At 36.1% G+C, this 15,330-nt stretch overlaps 1 protein-coding gene across 5 annotated transcripts in view; it reads right to left on the reverse strand.

The window, feature by feature from the left end:
* The window catches only part of ORC3 (origin recognition complex subunit 3), a 48,760-nt gene that overhangs the window by 14,132 nt on the left and 19,298 nt on the right, over positions 1-15,330 (reverse strand). For all 5 annotated transcript variants that reach the window (XM_036415187.1, XM_036415186.2, XM_036415184.2 and 2 more), the window contains 4 exons: positions 12,645-12,778; positions 11,894-11,957; positions 9,056-9,172; positions 6,679-6,758 (listed from right to left, as the gene is read on the reverse strand). In XM_036415187.1, the coding sequence (XP_036271080.1) occupies positions 6,679-6,758; positions 9,056-9,172; positions 11,894-11,957; positions 12,645-12,778 (395 nt within the window). The remainder of the gene's footprint in view (positions 1-6,678; positions 6,759-9,055; positions 9,173-11,893; positions 11,958-12,644; positions 12,779-15,330) is intronic.

Raw genomic sequence — 15,330 nt, forward strand, 5'->3', positions numbered from 1 at the left:
AAAAAACAAGTAAGTTAAAGAGAGACGGAAGGAGAGGAATTGAAGATAGTGTGACAATGCTTTCAAATTTTGATGGATTCCATCTAGCACATTGCTTTCAAAGAAATAGGATAAAAATGAAAAGAAGCCCTAACGGGTTTGGCTTAGTATAGAGTGTCGGCCTGAGGACTGAAGGGTCTCAGTTCAATTCCAGTCAAGAGCATGTGCCTTGGTTGCGAGCACATCCCCAGTATGGGGTGTGCGGGAGGCGGCTGATCGATGTTTCTCTCATCCATGTTCCTAACTCTCTATCCCTCTCCCTTCCTCTCTGTAAAAAATCAATAAAATATATATTTTTAAACACCTGAAAATAATTAAATTTAAAAGTGTAAAAGCCATCACACTAGATTACTTTGAAGAGAAAGGAAAAAAGACATCTAGGATATTGATAGATCATATTAATGTGGAAGATGAGCTATTTATCTTTAGCCAACTTGATTGATTATATCACCATCAAGTAAATGGTTCAAAAAAGGCTTGTGATACTTACTGTGTTAAAAATTTTATAGGTTGCCATAAAAAATGTTTCCTTAACTGAGACAGAAAGAGAATCCTTTAGCAATCATTAAAAGCAATCATCCTGCAGGGCAATGGAGTGTTCTGCTTCATTGTGCAGAATAATTCTGGTTAAGTACTGATTATATAAACGTCTGATTGAGAATAGACTATAAGGAGAAATTAGTCAATCCATGGCTAATGCAAAGATCTGAATAAAGAGCTCGCAGGTTCTCAACACACCATTATAAAACTGCTTAGAAAAATATTAAAAAAATTAAACCTGAAAATATACCAATGAAGACAAGAAGAAAAAACAAACAAAAATGCTTAAAAAAAATACATTCAGAGATTATCTTCTTCAAAGACAACACAACAAAGCAATCATATATAATCATGACAAGTGAAATAAAAATATGCATAATTCCTCGTAAGCCTCAATATTTCATTTTAGATGCCACTTCTCCAAGAAACTGCTCAACCTCCAAATGAAAGTTAACTGTACAGTGTATTAGTTCCTCAGCACACAAAACCTCACCCATCAGAGCCCTTATTACTCTGTATTTAATTACCTATCTACTTGTCTACCTTAATCCCTCACTTGGCCAAAATTCAATGTAGGTAAAAACAAGGGTCATCTTTGCCATCTATGGCTCAACATAATAAACACAAAAAACTACAAAAGTATAATGCTAAATTCACAAGAAAAAATAAGTTGTCAAACTAAGTTTGTTTAGCATTTACTCCATTTTATTTCTTAGCTAACTATTTATTTTACTAGCAGAAAGGTAGTAGTGGGCATTAACTTTAATTTTAAAAAAAGTAAAATAAAAATTCAGATTTTTTCCCTGTTTATTGATATAAAAAAAACAAAAAAAAAAAAAAACAAACACCATGGCTCACTATTAGCAATTAAATACTTTATTCCAGTTTTGGACTAAGAGATCAATTTGAGATCAATGGCCCAAAGTCACTCAACTTCTCCACAATTAAGACTTATCTTTTCCTTTAATGGCTTCATTTCTTCCTCAATTTCTTTTTTAATTGACTTGAAAGAGAGGAAGGGGGTAGAGAGAGAGAGAAACACTGATGCGAGAAACATCAATCAGCTGCATGATGCACATTGCCCAACTGAGAACCGAACCTGCCACTTGGGTATATGCCCTGTTTGGGATTTGAACCCACCATCTTTTGGCAATGCTCCAACAAATTGAACCACCTGACTAGGGCTCCTATTCCTTTATTTTCTAAAACAGTGTTTCTCAAAGTGGTTCCTGGACCATATGTCCAAATGTGGTGGAGTGCTTATTAAATTCAGGTTGCTGCTGACCACCAACCGACGTTCCCAATAACCAGTTCAGAATTTTGGGGGAGAGGGCAGAAATTTAACATTTAATACACCTCAGCTGATACTTATGCATACAAAAGTCTGAAAAGCATTACTCTAAAAAGATTACCCTTAACATGTTTTCCTGTAAAATGAACTTCAACAGTTCAGCTATTTGTCTAACTTTACCACTAGTATACAATTAATTGTGGAGGACCCACTGTGATGCAAATTCAAAACTGGCAATCCCTGCTCTAAATGTAAGAAATTAGATGCTAATACTGCAATCTCATGTATCTTCTGCATGGATAAATCTAGATCATCAAAAGTTAGATTACTGCTATTTAGGAAGCCTCGCAAACTGTAGAACTGTGTCGTTTTTCATAACTAGATCTTTAAATATCATCTAAAGATGATTTGCAAAGTCAGAAAACAATGCATAATTACTTAGATGCCAAATCGCTAGTCTCTTTGAAGTAAGCTAAAGTGATCAAATGTTTTTTGAGTAATTTTTAAAAATATATATATTTTATTGATTTTTACAGAGAGGAAGGGAAAGGGAGAGAGTTAGAAACACGGATGAGAAAGAAACATCAGTTAGCTGCCTCCTGCACATCCCCCATTGGGGATGTGCCCGCAACCAAGGTACATGCTCTTGACCAGAATTGAACCCTCAGTCCGCAGGCTGATGCTCTATCCACTGAGCCAAACCAGTCAGGCTTGAGTAATTTTTTTTCAACTCTATGAAAGCTAAGCTATATTACTGTTTCACTCAGAAGCCTTCTTCAGAAATTAGAATAATTTGTTTCAGTATAAATTCCTTCAGCTATCAATCAACTTCAATTTGTAAATGTTTCTGCAATAAACTCATAAAGTTACACTCAGCATAAGCAGACTAGACACTATGGCTTCTTTTATTTATGTCTGCAACCTGTGCCAAGATGACTAGAATCAGGACATGAGGGGGAAGGAGGGGTAGGGACATTGAGTCCACTGAAACTTGCTTAACTGGCTCATTTTCAAAAAGTGGGTCTGCTCTGAACATGGCCTACTGGCCACAGACCCATATAAATTTCCTTTTACATCACCTTTCAAATAATTAAAATAAGATTAAAAAACAGACTGAACTTTGAAAATTCAGATTTAAATTCTAGCTCTGCTAACTGCAAAAGAAGTCACTCAATGTTTCTGGCTTTAAATTCCTTATTTGAAATAAAATAAAGTAAGTATAGATAGTAAATCTCAATTGATGGGGTTGGGAGCAGAATAAATTCCCTAAAAAGGGGCACACTTTTCATTATCCCAATTCAAGAATTGTTGCCATAGTAATCCATCACTCCTAATGTGAGGGCACAGTTGATCCACCGCCTTCCTCTAAGTTGAGGACTGTGACTAAGCTTTACCTTATTATTGAAGCAAGGTTTTTAAAATTACCTGTCTGAAAAATTCTTGATCTATTGTAGTATTTAGTTTCTAGATGGCTGTTGAGAGATTCTCTCCAATAGGAAGGTAAATTTTTCATCTTAAGGTCTTTCATAGCTGAACAGAAAAAGCCGCTGAACTTCCTATCTCACTGCTGAGATGGCACCATTTGTACCACTTCCTGTTCCCAAATGGCATTTTAACCTAAATATGTCCTTATATAATTGGATGTGGTTGATTAAAAAATTAACCAATTCATATACTGTACGGTACGTGGTTTTCATGATCCAAAAGTTGACTCAGAGAGAAGTTACGGAAGACATGCAGAACCATGTATTCATATCAAATTATGAAATATTATTAAAGCATACTTGCATGCTCCCCACACACACATCTGTTGCATAAATTTTTTAAATAACTGTGATATAAAATTCTACAGATCTTTCCCCAAAAATCGTTGCCAAGATCAATGTCATTTACCGATTATGTTTTCTTCCAGTTTTATGTTTTCAGGTCTCACATTCAAGTCTTTAATCAATTTTGAGTTGATTTTGTGAAGTATAAGATAGTGGTCTGGCCTTATTCTTTTACATATATCTGTCCAAGTTTCCCAACACCATTTATTGAAGACTCTTCTTTCCTCATTGCATTTTCTTGGATCTTTTGTCATTAATTAATTGCCCAAGTATCTGTGAGTTTATTTCTGGGTTCTCTATTATGTTCCATCGATCTGTTTTTATGACAATACCATACTGTTTTTTATTACTATAGTTTTGTAATATAGTTTGAAATCAGGAAGCATGATGTCTCCACCTACTCTTCTTTCTTTCTTTTTTTTTTTTTTTTTTTACATTCTTCTTTCTTAAGATTGTTTTGGCAACTAGGGGTCTTTTGTGATTCTACAAAAGAACTTTTTCAGTTGGTTAGATCATTGTGTTGATACGTCAAGGCTGGGGTTCAATCCCAAGTTAGGGCACGTACAATAGTCAACCAATAAATGCATAAGTAAGTAGAACAAATCAATCTTTTTTTCTCTTCCTTTCTTTCCCCTGTTCCTCCCTTCCTCTCTCAAATCAATAAAAACATTTTTTTTAAAAAGAATTATGGCCGAAACCGGTTTGGCTCAGTGGATAGAGCGTCAGTCTGCGGACTGAAGGGTCCCAGGTTCGATTCCGATCAAGGGCATGTACATTGGTTGCGGGCACATCCCCGGCAGGGGGTGTGCAGGAGGCAGCTGGTCGATGTTTCTCTCTCATCGACATTTCTAGCTCTCTATGTCTCTTCCTTCCTCTCTGTAAAAAATCAATAAAATATATTAAAAAAAAAAAGAATTACGTATGTACTTTTTAAGGGTCAGGAAATATTTCATCAAGTAGATCTATGGTTACTTTAGCATGTGACTTTCCAGATAACAGAGACTTTTCAAGAAAAGATACTTAAGAAAACAATTCAAATTGGGAATGTTACTAGACTATGGTTCTAACAGTACCTTAGTTTTTCTTTCCAAAGTAACATTCAATGATAATTTTATTCTTAATTTCTTTCATTATTTGAATTGTTTGAAGACAGATAATAAGAATGTCTAGTTAGCTAAATTCAGATGATTCCTAATTAGAATGCCAAACTGACAAGCATCTCTGACTTCCTATCTATGTCTAATCTGTACAAAGGGGAAAAGAAATCCAGTCTAGAGGTTCCCAGGTTCCTTCTCTTTTGTAATGCCCACTCTTGCTGGTCCTTTCTGTAGCTGCTTTATTTTATCTTAGTGCCTTTTACATTCCTATGTTTCTGACCTCAGCTTACCAAGATGACTAAAACTTTGCGTTCTATTGTTTCTGCTTTATGAAACCCCTAAATCCATAAGTACAACAGCTTCAAAGTGAAGCCTGGATTAGAATCTGGTTCCATCAACAGTTAAGAGAATCTGGCAAATCACTGAAACACTACCTGTGCTTCAGTTTTCTCAGCTATAAAGTGTGGCAAATAGTATATACTACTAATACTTGAGTACTGAACTGGAAAATGTACTGAAAGTACATAATGCAGTGCCTGGCACACTACAAGCTTTCACACAGGGTGGTTACCACTGTTATATTACATTTATTATTCATGTTTCCTTACTCTAGTTTGGAATTGGTATTTATGATCCTTGACTTGTACCCCAAGATTACCAGGCCAGAAAAAAAAGAACAAGTCCTTCCCTAACAACGGAATCTATGAGTTTGGAAATACTAAACTGGAGAAGGAAGACAATCACTTATCATAAAGGTTGAAGAGGAAATCTAGCAAAAATCAACTGGGTGTTTGAGATAGGTATGTTAACTTTAATAGAAAACAAAAGAAGCCTCAGAAATATTTCATTTAAAGCATATAATTACATAGAAACCTCTTACTGTATTTAAAAAAAATAAAATAAAATACAGTTTTTCAGTAGCAACCTAGTTTCCATGGGGAGTTATTTTTCCAAATAGCATAAAATTAGTTTCCATCTTAATCTGCACCTGTTAGATCACTAAACACTTGTATTATTAAGTCTCTGGACTTAAAGTGTTGTCAATGTGAATTTTCCTCCTACTGTGCCCATCTGTTCTCTTCTTGTGGGCCCACAGGAAGACAAAACTTAATAAATATTCAGTTTTCAGACTTCTTTATATTTTTATATAACCATTTATATCCACCAAGGAAAATTATAAGACTGTGTGCAGAAACTTAACTCACACCTGATTTTCCTTTTCTCACTGTCCAAGTGGTCACTATTTTTATGGAAGACTAAAGAATCACCATACATATAAAGTCAAGGAAAACAATGATTATAACTTAAAAAGATGCATTTGTCAGAGATGGTAACTGATTTTTGATGATAACTCCACAATATACAATATCTTACTTATTCATGTAATACTAGATAAACAATTCATGAATTACCCAATGTTGATGTGAACAGGGCCAGCTCAAGTGGGGAAAAGCAACAAAGCCACTGCCTACTCGTGGTTGCTCCTCATCGAGGTCAGCAATGACCTCCTTCACAGGATGCATTTCACCTACTGATGCTGCTCCTCCACTCAAGCAGTGAAGGGCCATGGTGAGCTCACTTTCCAGGACTACCTTCCCTGCCATGAAGTCAAGCTGGACACTGGTATAGTGTTACTATTTAACTAAACAAATACTCATTTTACTTTAAAAAATCACACTTAAAAACAAAATAACACCAGCAAAGAAATGGATAGTTGCTACATTAAAAATACTGTAAACTACAAACATAAATTCAAGATAGATATAAATATTAGACACACATGGCTACTTATAAAACTGCTTGGCAGGCAGAGGTCTGGAGGAAGATGTTACATATTGGCAGGCTTAGAGCAGACTAAAATAAAAAACAAAAAAAAAACTACCTCAGCAGCTGCAAGGCCGATGCATACTCCTCTGAATCCCATATGTTTTTTTCTAAACATGTGCAGTACAGCTCTCTGATCTGTAAGTTAACAGCACACTTATGAGGAACCAAAAGTGATGTACTAAGTTGACATACTACTAGTTTGACAAAATCCACATAAATGGTCAAAAAATTAGGCTTACTAAAAACAATCGTTTTCTTTAGATGACAACAAAACCGGCATATATCACATGGATTAGTCTTTAAAAGAACACTAGAGGCCTGGTGCATGAAATTCATGCATGGTGTGGAGGGGGTGTCCCTCAGCCCAGCCTGCACCCTCTCCAATCTAGGACCCCTCGAGGGATGTTAAGCTGCCCAGTTAGACCTGATTCCAGTGGGGTCTAAACGGGCAGTTGGACATCCCTCTCACAATCCAGGACTGCTAGCTCCCAAATGCTCACCTGCCTGCCTTTCTGATTGCCGGTAACTGCTTCTGCCTGCCAGCGTGATCACCTCCTAACCACTCCCATGCCACCCGATTGATGTCTAACTGCTCCCCTGCCAGCTTGTTTGCCCCCAACTTCCCTTCTCTGCCGGCCAGGCCACCCCTAACTGCCCTCCCTTACAGGGTTGATCACATCCAACTGCCCTCCTTTGCAGACCTGGTCCCTCTCAACTGCCCTCCCCTGCTGGCCATCTTGTGTCCACATGGGGGCAGCCTCTTGTGTGTTGGAGTGATGGTCAATCTGCATATTACTCTTTTATTAGATAGGATAGAGGCCTGGTGCATGGGTGGGGGCCAGCTGGTTGGCCCTGAAGGGTGTCCCAGATCAGGGTGAGGATTCCCTTGGGGCGTGGGATGGCCTGAGCAAGGAGCCTGTGGAATTATAGTTTGCAGGCCAGCCACAACCCCCAGTGACCCAAGTAGAGGTTCTGGTATCTGGGGATTATTTACCTTCTACAATTGAAACTTTGTTGCTTGGAGCAGAGCCAAGCCCGCTGCTCTCTGTGTGACCATTAGCCATTTCTGTTGGGGTTCATGTATCTTTTATAATTAAAACTTTATATCCTTGAGTGGAGGCCTAGGCCAGCCAGGGTGTGTGGAAAGCTTGGCTTCCATTGCCAGGGAAACCCAAGCCTCTCAACTGCTAGCTGTGGCTGCAGCCATCTTGGTTGGGGTTAATTTGCATACTCACTCTGCCTGCCTGATGGGTGTGGCTTGGGGCATGGCTTGAGTGGAGTAATGGTTAATTTGCATATTACTCTTTTATTAGTTAGGATAATCTGCATTAAGGAAAATGAAACTATTTTGGAATTGATTGCTAATCACTGGTCACTTTGCAACACAAAAATCATAAAAATGATCTGATTAATTAAAAAAGGCTTAATAGCAGAAATCATTTTATAAACAAGTTATTTTTTTTAAATATTTTTATTCATTTCAGAGAACAATGGAGAGGGAGAGTTAGAAAAAGCAATGATAAGAATCATTGATGGGCTGCCTCCTGCAGACCCCCCCACTGGGGATGGAGCCTGCAACCCAGGCATGTGTGCCCAACTGGAATCGAACCCAGGACCCTTCAGTCTGCAGGCCAACACTCCATCTACTGAGCCAAACCAGCCAGGGCAACAAGTCATTTTTTACATATTTATTCTCTAAACCTTTAAGATAGGTGCAAAGATTTAAGAATATAAAATTCTTCCATTAAAATCCTACAGATGGCCGGGACCGGTTTGGCTCAATGGATAGAGCGTCGGCTTGGGGACTGAAGGGTCCCGGGTTAGATTCCGGTCAAGGGCATGTACCTTGGTTGCGGGCATATCCCCAGTAGGGGGTGTGCAAGAGGCAGCTAATCGATGACTCTCTTTCATCGATGTTTCTAACTCTCTATCTCTCTCCCTTCCTCTCTGTATAAAATCAATAAAAAATATATTTTAAAAAAAAATCCTACAGATGGTTCATATGACACAAAGGCCAGCAGAAGGTAAATTTTCAGGGAGAAATACTAGTTCCCTTTTAGTTCTTAGTACAATGCAAGGTTAACCATTAAGCATTCTCAAACAGAATTTTTCCATTTCACTAAGGTGGAGAGTCACCTGTTTAAGTGATGTAAAGTGTTAAAGAGAGAAAGCTGAAATGCCATAGCACAAATACATTGTAGAGGAAATAGCATCACTGGGATGGATGTGGTCATTTCTAGTTGTGGCCATCAAAGTAAAAAATATTGTTTCAATTACTAGTAATGGGTACAGCTGGAATGGATTTAGATTGTGCACTCACTGCAAGATTTGAATCCATTTCAAATTCTGATGTCTGAATGCTACTGAAACCAAAGCAAGAAACTAACCAATATTATGACTTCATAGATTCCAAATGAGGAAATTTTGGTTACCTGTCGACCCAATGGGTACTTGGGAAGAGAAGATGTGAACTGATGAAGACATCTTAAAACCAGAAAGTAATTTGTATGGTACACATGCAGGCTTTCTAGTAATGACTGTGTCTCCTCCTAAAAAAAAATCACAGAATACATATGTAAGTCAGTAAGAGTTTTTCAGGCCTCATATTTTCATGACTGCTTAACATTTTCTAAGAGAATTATGATCTACTTTTTAGATTTGTTTTCTCTTCTGAGAAGTCAAATAAAGGACTTTAACTACTGGGCTGGCTTTTTTCGGGAATATCTTGCAGATACCCATTAATTTTAACAGTCAACCATGCAGAAACAAACACTTCAGGTATCAATAAATTAAAACAAATCTAAAAAGCAGCAAATCTGAGATATTTTCCTAAACTCTAGGGCAAATAAAAAAAAAAATTTTTTTAAACTGAAAGCCTAGGGCAAATTAAAAAAAAAAAAAGCCTTTAATATCAAAATGTTTTTCTTCCCAGTATTTGAATTAGTTAGTAATTCAAAAATCTAGGTCTCCTATCATCAGTACACCAGTACATTAGCGCAAATAGTACTTTAACCACCAACTGAGAGAGCATATTTTAATTCTATGTTTACTGTCAACCAGCAGTTTTTGCTGCAAGAATTTTTAAAACAGGCAATACCTATTTAGTCAGCAACTCTTTTCCCTTAGACTGTCAAATAAGAAAAATAATAACAGCCAACACAACAGCCACCCAGTGTGAATCAAAATCATACCTTTTTTTGTCAGGTCAGCAAAAAATGTATTTTTGGGGGTGTGCTACAGAATTTAGTTATTGTTTTAGTTTAATTCCATTAGATAAAAAAAGAATGAAAATGGCTGCTGTAAACTATAACATAGAAATTGCATAAAGGCAACAATTGCTTCCCTTGATGAATGCTTAAATAGCTTTAAAAAAGAAGCATTCCATAGAAAAAGAATATATTACTGAATAAAGTCATACTTGATGCTACTTGCACTACCCAATACTTCTACTCTGTGGAGTAACTATATATACAAATAACTGGGTGATACAGTAGAATTGAATAACATCTTTCCATAATTTACTTGTATGAGGAGAAAAAAGAAATCCTTTACACAGTATGAGCAACACTGCACACTCAGGAAATGTGCCCTGGAGTATAAGAGAGATATTTGAAAACCCCATTTCAGATTTTTCAAACACTAATAAAGAACCCTAGGCACCTGCTCCTCAGCTTACACTAACTCTTCAATTAAGTGTCACAGAAAGTGTGTGGGCTTTGACATTAAGGCCAGATCTTCCATTTGCTAACTGTGACACTTTAGATAGGCAACTTACTTCATCACTTTGTGATTCCCCCATCACTACAAAGGGATGTAAAAACATCTGTCTTATGTGGTAGCTGTGACTCACAATGAGGCAATGCATAAAAACTAATTGGGAAAAGCTATTAATATTCCCCCATTTCCCCAAAACACTTGCTCATGGAAAGGAATTTTTATTATTTAAAAAACTTTTTCATTCAAGTTTCTAGAGTTTGTTATGATCAGATAATGATGATAATTATGCAAATAAGATGAGGCCACAGTCTTAAATTTCAGGCACAAGCAATTATAGTAAATTTGAAAGTTCTGTTTCAGGCTCTTTTGACTTCTCAATTTTTCATGAAATATAGTTTCCTAAATGAAAGTTTTAAAGTTGAGAAGAAGAAGAAGAAGAAGAAAAAGAAGGCTTAATTACTAAAGCAGCACTATGGGGCATAACACGGTAAAAGTATATCCAGTTACTTCTGCTATTTCATCTAAAATCTATAGTTGTCTAACTATAATAACTAATAATTTATCTATCTTCAGTTAAATCTATGCATTAAAAGAAAATTATAATGATTTAACCAGCCAGGAAAAATTATTACTAATTTATTTATTGAACAAATACATAAATAGTGTAGAGTAAAAGTATCTTTGAATATTTTATTATTATAATGCGATGGCAGCAGGCACAGCAGGGCCAGGATGAGCAGAGCGGCCCCCGCTCGGAGCGCTCCCGGACTGCTAGCGGGCGCAGGCCAGGCTGAGGGACTCCCTCCGCACCACCCCCGAGCACATGAATATCATGCACTGGGCCTCTAGTAGTATATATAATATACTTATTTCTGTAAGACAGGGGAGGAAACATACATATATATATGTAGAGAATATCTCTAGAATGATATGTAAGAAACTGGTAATGCTGGCTATATCCAGGAAGAGAAAGAGGGCAGTTGGAGACTTTTCACTCTATATTGCTTTTGCCTTGTGAATGATGTACCATGTCCAAATATTATTTATTCATAAAAGATATAAAATCAAACTCCTCTTGATATTCCCTTCATTTTATGGCTAATTCATAATATTTTAAGCTCATTATTTCTTTCCTGGCATTATATTATCAATATATAACGACACTGTATCAAATCAATACCCATTTAGCAATGGGTTCCTAGCTGCATGGCTTCTATGTGCTTTTATTTATGACACTCTTTAAAAGGACATTAAAATAAAACTGTCCGCAGATTCCAAAACTGTCATGTGGAAAGAAATCTGAGATCTAAAAGTCTAAAAGTGTTTTCAAAATAGACCATAGGAGAAACCTAATGTTCTAGTTAATAATAATTTTAAAAAAAAGTCTTAGTGTCATCGTGAATAGTCACATTCCTATAGGATTATCAAGGACTACTTCATTCTGCAAAGCATATTAAGATAGACAAATATTTTGTAAAAGTAACTCAATAAATATTATGTGTATATTTATTTTCATTAAGAAAACAAGGAGAATAAAATACATCCACTCCTACCTTTAAAAATCTCTCATTAGTCAACAGTGCAACCTGCTTTTCTGTAGCTTGCTTTTCCACGTACCTAAAATGTTTACCATATCATACACAGAAAGAGAAAATTAAACTTTCTAAGTATTTGAATAGCATATGGGGGAAAAGAACCACCTAGATTGGTGGTCACATCCTTTTATTTATTCTCAAAAATACATTCAAAATGATAGTTTAATTTTTTAACCCTTTAAGTCAGCTGCAGTTCACAGCCTAGGGATCCAATCATAAACTCCAGAAATGGAAATGCTATTTATAAAAAGTTACTGGAGAATCTGTAAATTATGTCCCCTTGTAAAAATATTTTTCTTCTTGCCAAATTTTCAAACCCAACAAAGAAATCTCACAATTAAAAACAGAAGGGACACAGCCAGTGTTGCTCAATGGCTGAGCATCAATCTATGAACCAGGAGGTCACGGTTTGATTTCCAGTAGGGCACATGCCGGGTGTGGGCTCCATCCCCAGTAGGAGGCATCAGGAGGCAACCAATCAATGATTCCCTCTTATCACTAATGTTTATCTCTCCCTCCCTCTCACTTCCTCTTTGAAATCAATAAAAATATATTTAATAAAAAAAAAAAAAACACAGAAGGGTTGAAATCTAAAAAAATTAAGTTTCTTTTTCCTTTTTCATCTTAAAAAATAATTACATCTGAGATCCCTTATTTTGGTCCAAACTCTATCATAAGACATGTTAAATATGCACTTTTTTTTTTTTACCTCCTAAATGATGGAAGACGTCGGATGTTTTCACATTGATTATCTGATAAAAAATTTATTCTTCTCTTGGCTTCTGGGAGATTACAACACAGAACACTGAGGGGCTGGGAATAGAAATGCTCTAATAGAGAAAGCTGAAAAAAATATAAAGGTTAAACATATTTGTTATATTTTGGCAGTAAATCTTTTGCTCTATGCCTGCTCAATTTTTAGTTGTTTTTTAAACAGCGGTATTTATGACACAAAATATACTTAATATCACAATAACACTGCAAAAAATACATAAATGGTTAATACCTTCAATATTTTAAGGTTTTCATTTTGTGGATAAGGTCAGAACATTATAATCTCAGAAGTATAAACTAAATAAACTAATACAAATAGATAAATTAGCTATTTGCAGAAGCAACTCACTTAAAATAACAGTACAGTAAATGTTGTAGGGATGAAACCCAAGGTTCTAATCAATGCCCCAAAACTCATAAAAAAATACCAATCTAAAATCAATGTAAAAATTGGTCTGCTAAATAAAAAAAAAATGTTACAGTGGTAGAAGTTTTGCTTATTCTTTTTTCATAAAAATAATAATGAAAAATGAGGATGGCTAAAGAAAATGTATCTTTTTAAATTCACTTTTACTTCATGGAGGAAAACAGCAAAGTATCTGATAGATACAAGTAATCTAGTAGCTAGAATGCTATAGTTGTCACAGTATAAGGCTGAATGATTTTCCAGATTCTGCCATAACTGGTAAGATTTAGCTCGTAAAACTCTCCAAATATTAAAAACATTGAGTCTATTGACCAGTTTGCTTTTGTCCAGATACTGGAGAGACAGTTCCCTACATAGCAGACAAAACACACTGTCATCAACTGGGAAATAGCATTTTTATCACAAAATAATCTTACCTAATAAAAGAGAAAGATGCAAATTGACCATGCCTCTGCAACATCCACCAGCCAATCAGGAGTATGCAAATTAACCCAACAAAGATGGACATTAATTTGCATATGCAGATGAGGAGTGGCTTGGAGGGGCAGAACACCTGCTGTGAGGGGAAGGGGGGTAGTGGAGGGAACTATAGGAGTGGTGCTCTGGACAGAAGTGAGGACTTGCCAGCTCCTGGGCGGGCAGGTGGGGATCAGGGCGTGCTGGCTCCATGGTGGTTGGGAGTGAAGCCAGGGGAAGGAAGGCCGATTCTTCCATGAATATTGTGCAACGGGCCTCTAGTAAGTTAATACGTTAGCTTACATATCACTCTTAAGGTATTTGAGCTTGATCCTTCCTGGGTAAACTAATAATGAATTTCTGAGCTACAGACCAGATATCCAAGGCTAGAGAAAATCCTCCAAAATAGTTCATTCCGGAGAAAGTATAAGGCTCTAAAAGTGTAGGGCCAGCCTAACTTAAAAACAAGTACAAATCAGAAAACAACTATTCATGCCAAGTGCTAAATTATTTTACACATATTAACATAATCTTATTTCTTACTTATATTTTCCAATGACATTAATATGGTAATACTTATTCGAATGTTAACACTTTTTTAAACATGAGAAAAATAAAAACCAAACATGATAAGGAACTTCCTGGGGAAGAGGAATGGGAGCAAGTCACATGAGTTATAGTAGAGCTATAAATGGGATAAGAACCCAGTGTCACTTAACTATTTTGTCCAAGTGTGTCCTCAATCTCTGGGTCAATTAATAAGTTGGTTAACATATCCACCTGATGAAGGATTTAAACATATGCAGAATAATCATATTCCCTATTTACCTCTACAGAAATCAGGACTTACACATATTTCCCACTGTTGATTATGAAAACTGGACAAATGGGGTTTAAATGTTTTGCCACTATTAGCTATGTGGCCTTGGCCAAGCTACTTATTCTAAGCCTATATTTTCATGTGCAAAATTGAGGGTAATAATACACATTAATGAAACAAAGGAAATACTTAGTAAAGTGCCCAGCACAAAGGAGGTGCTTAGTAAAAGATCAGAAACCTATAAAATCATCCAATCTAATTCCCCTTATTTTACAGATGAGAAAACAGATTAGTAACTTGGTTAATGTCCTTTTCTTCATTCACTTTTTCAATGGTATTTGTAACTACAATTTATATTTCCTAAAGTTCCTTCTTCCCTTGACTTCAGTGGCATTCTACTTTCTATTGGCTTTCCTTTTGTTTTTAGTCTCCTTTTCCATTACTTTAACGTATCAGTCTGCTTTAGGGATCTACCTTTAGCGCTTTCCTTATTCCTTTGCTTATTGCTTCATCCTCATTACATAACTTCAACTAACCACTTCTTAATGATAAATCTTAAATATTTCTAGCCCAGGTTTTTTCCTCAGTGCCAAATCTTTACATCCAAAAAAACCTAAATAAACCTATTCAAAAAGAAACTCACCCTTTTCTAACTGGCTTTCATTTATATTAAGTGTACATTTAATAAATGGTATCAACCTCCAATCCATCTGCCAAACCAGGATTTTTGTATCTGTCCCTTATGCTCCTCTCTTACAGATCCTATCATCCATTTAGTCACCAGATTCTGTTGATTCTATCTCATCCTCAAATTTGTTTCCTCTCTCCAGTCCGACTATCACTACCTTATTTAGCCCTTCATATTTTGTCTATATTACTGCAGTAGATTTATGATAGATCTCTCTCTCTCTGATTGCC

This window comes from Pipistrellus kuhlii, unplaced genomic scaffold, assembly GCF_014108245.1.
Source record: "Pipistrellus kuhlii isolate mPipKuh1 unplaced genomic scaffold, mPipKuh1.p scaffold_m20_p_5, whole genome shotgun sequence".
Taxonomy (NCBI): Eukaryota; Metazoa; Chordata; class Mammalia; order Chiroptera; family Vespertilionidae; genus Pipistrellus; species Pipistrellus kuhlii.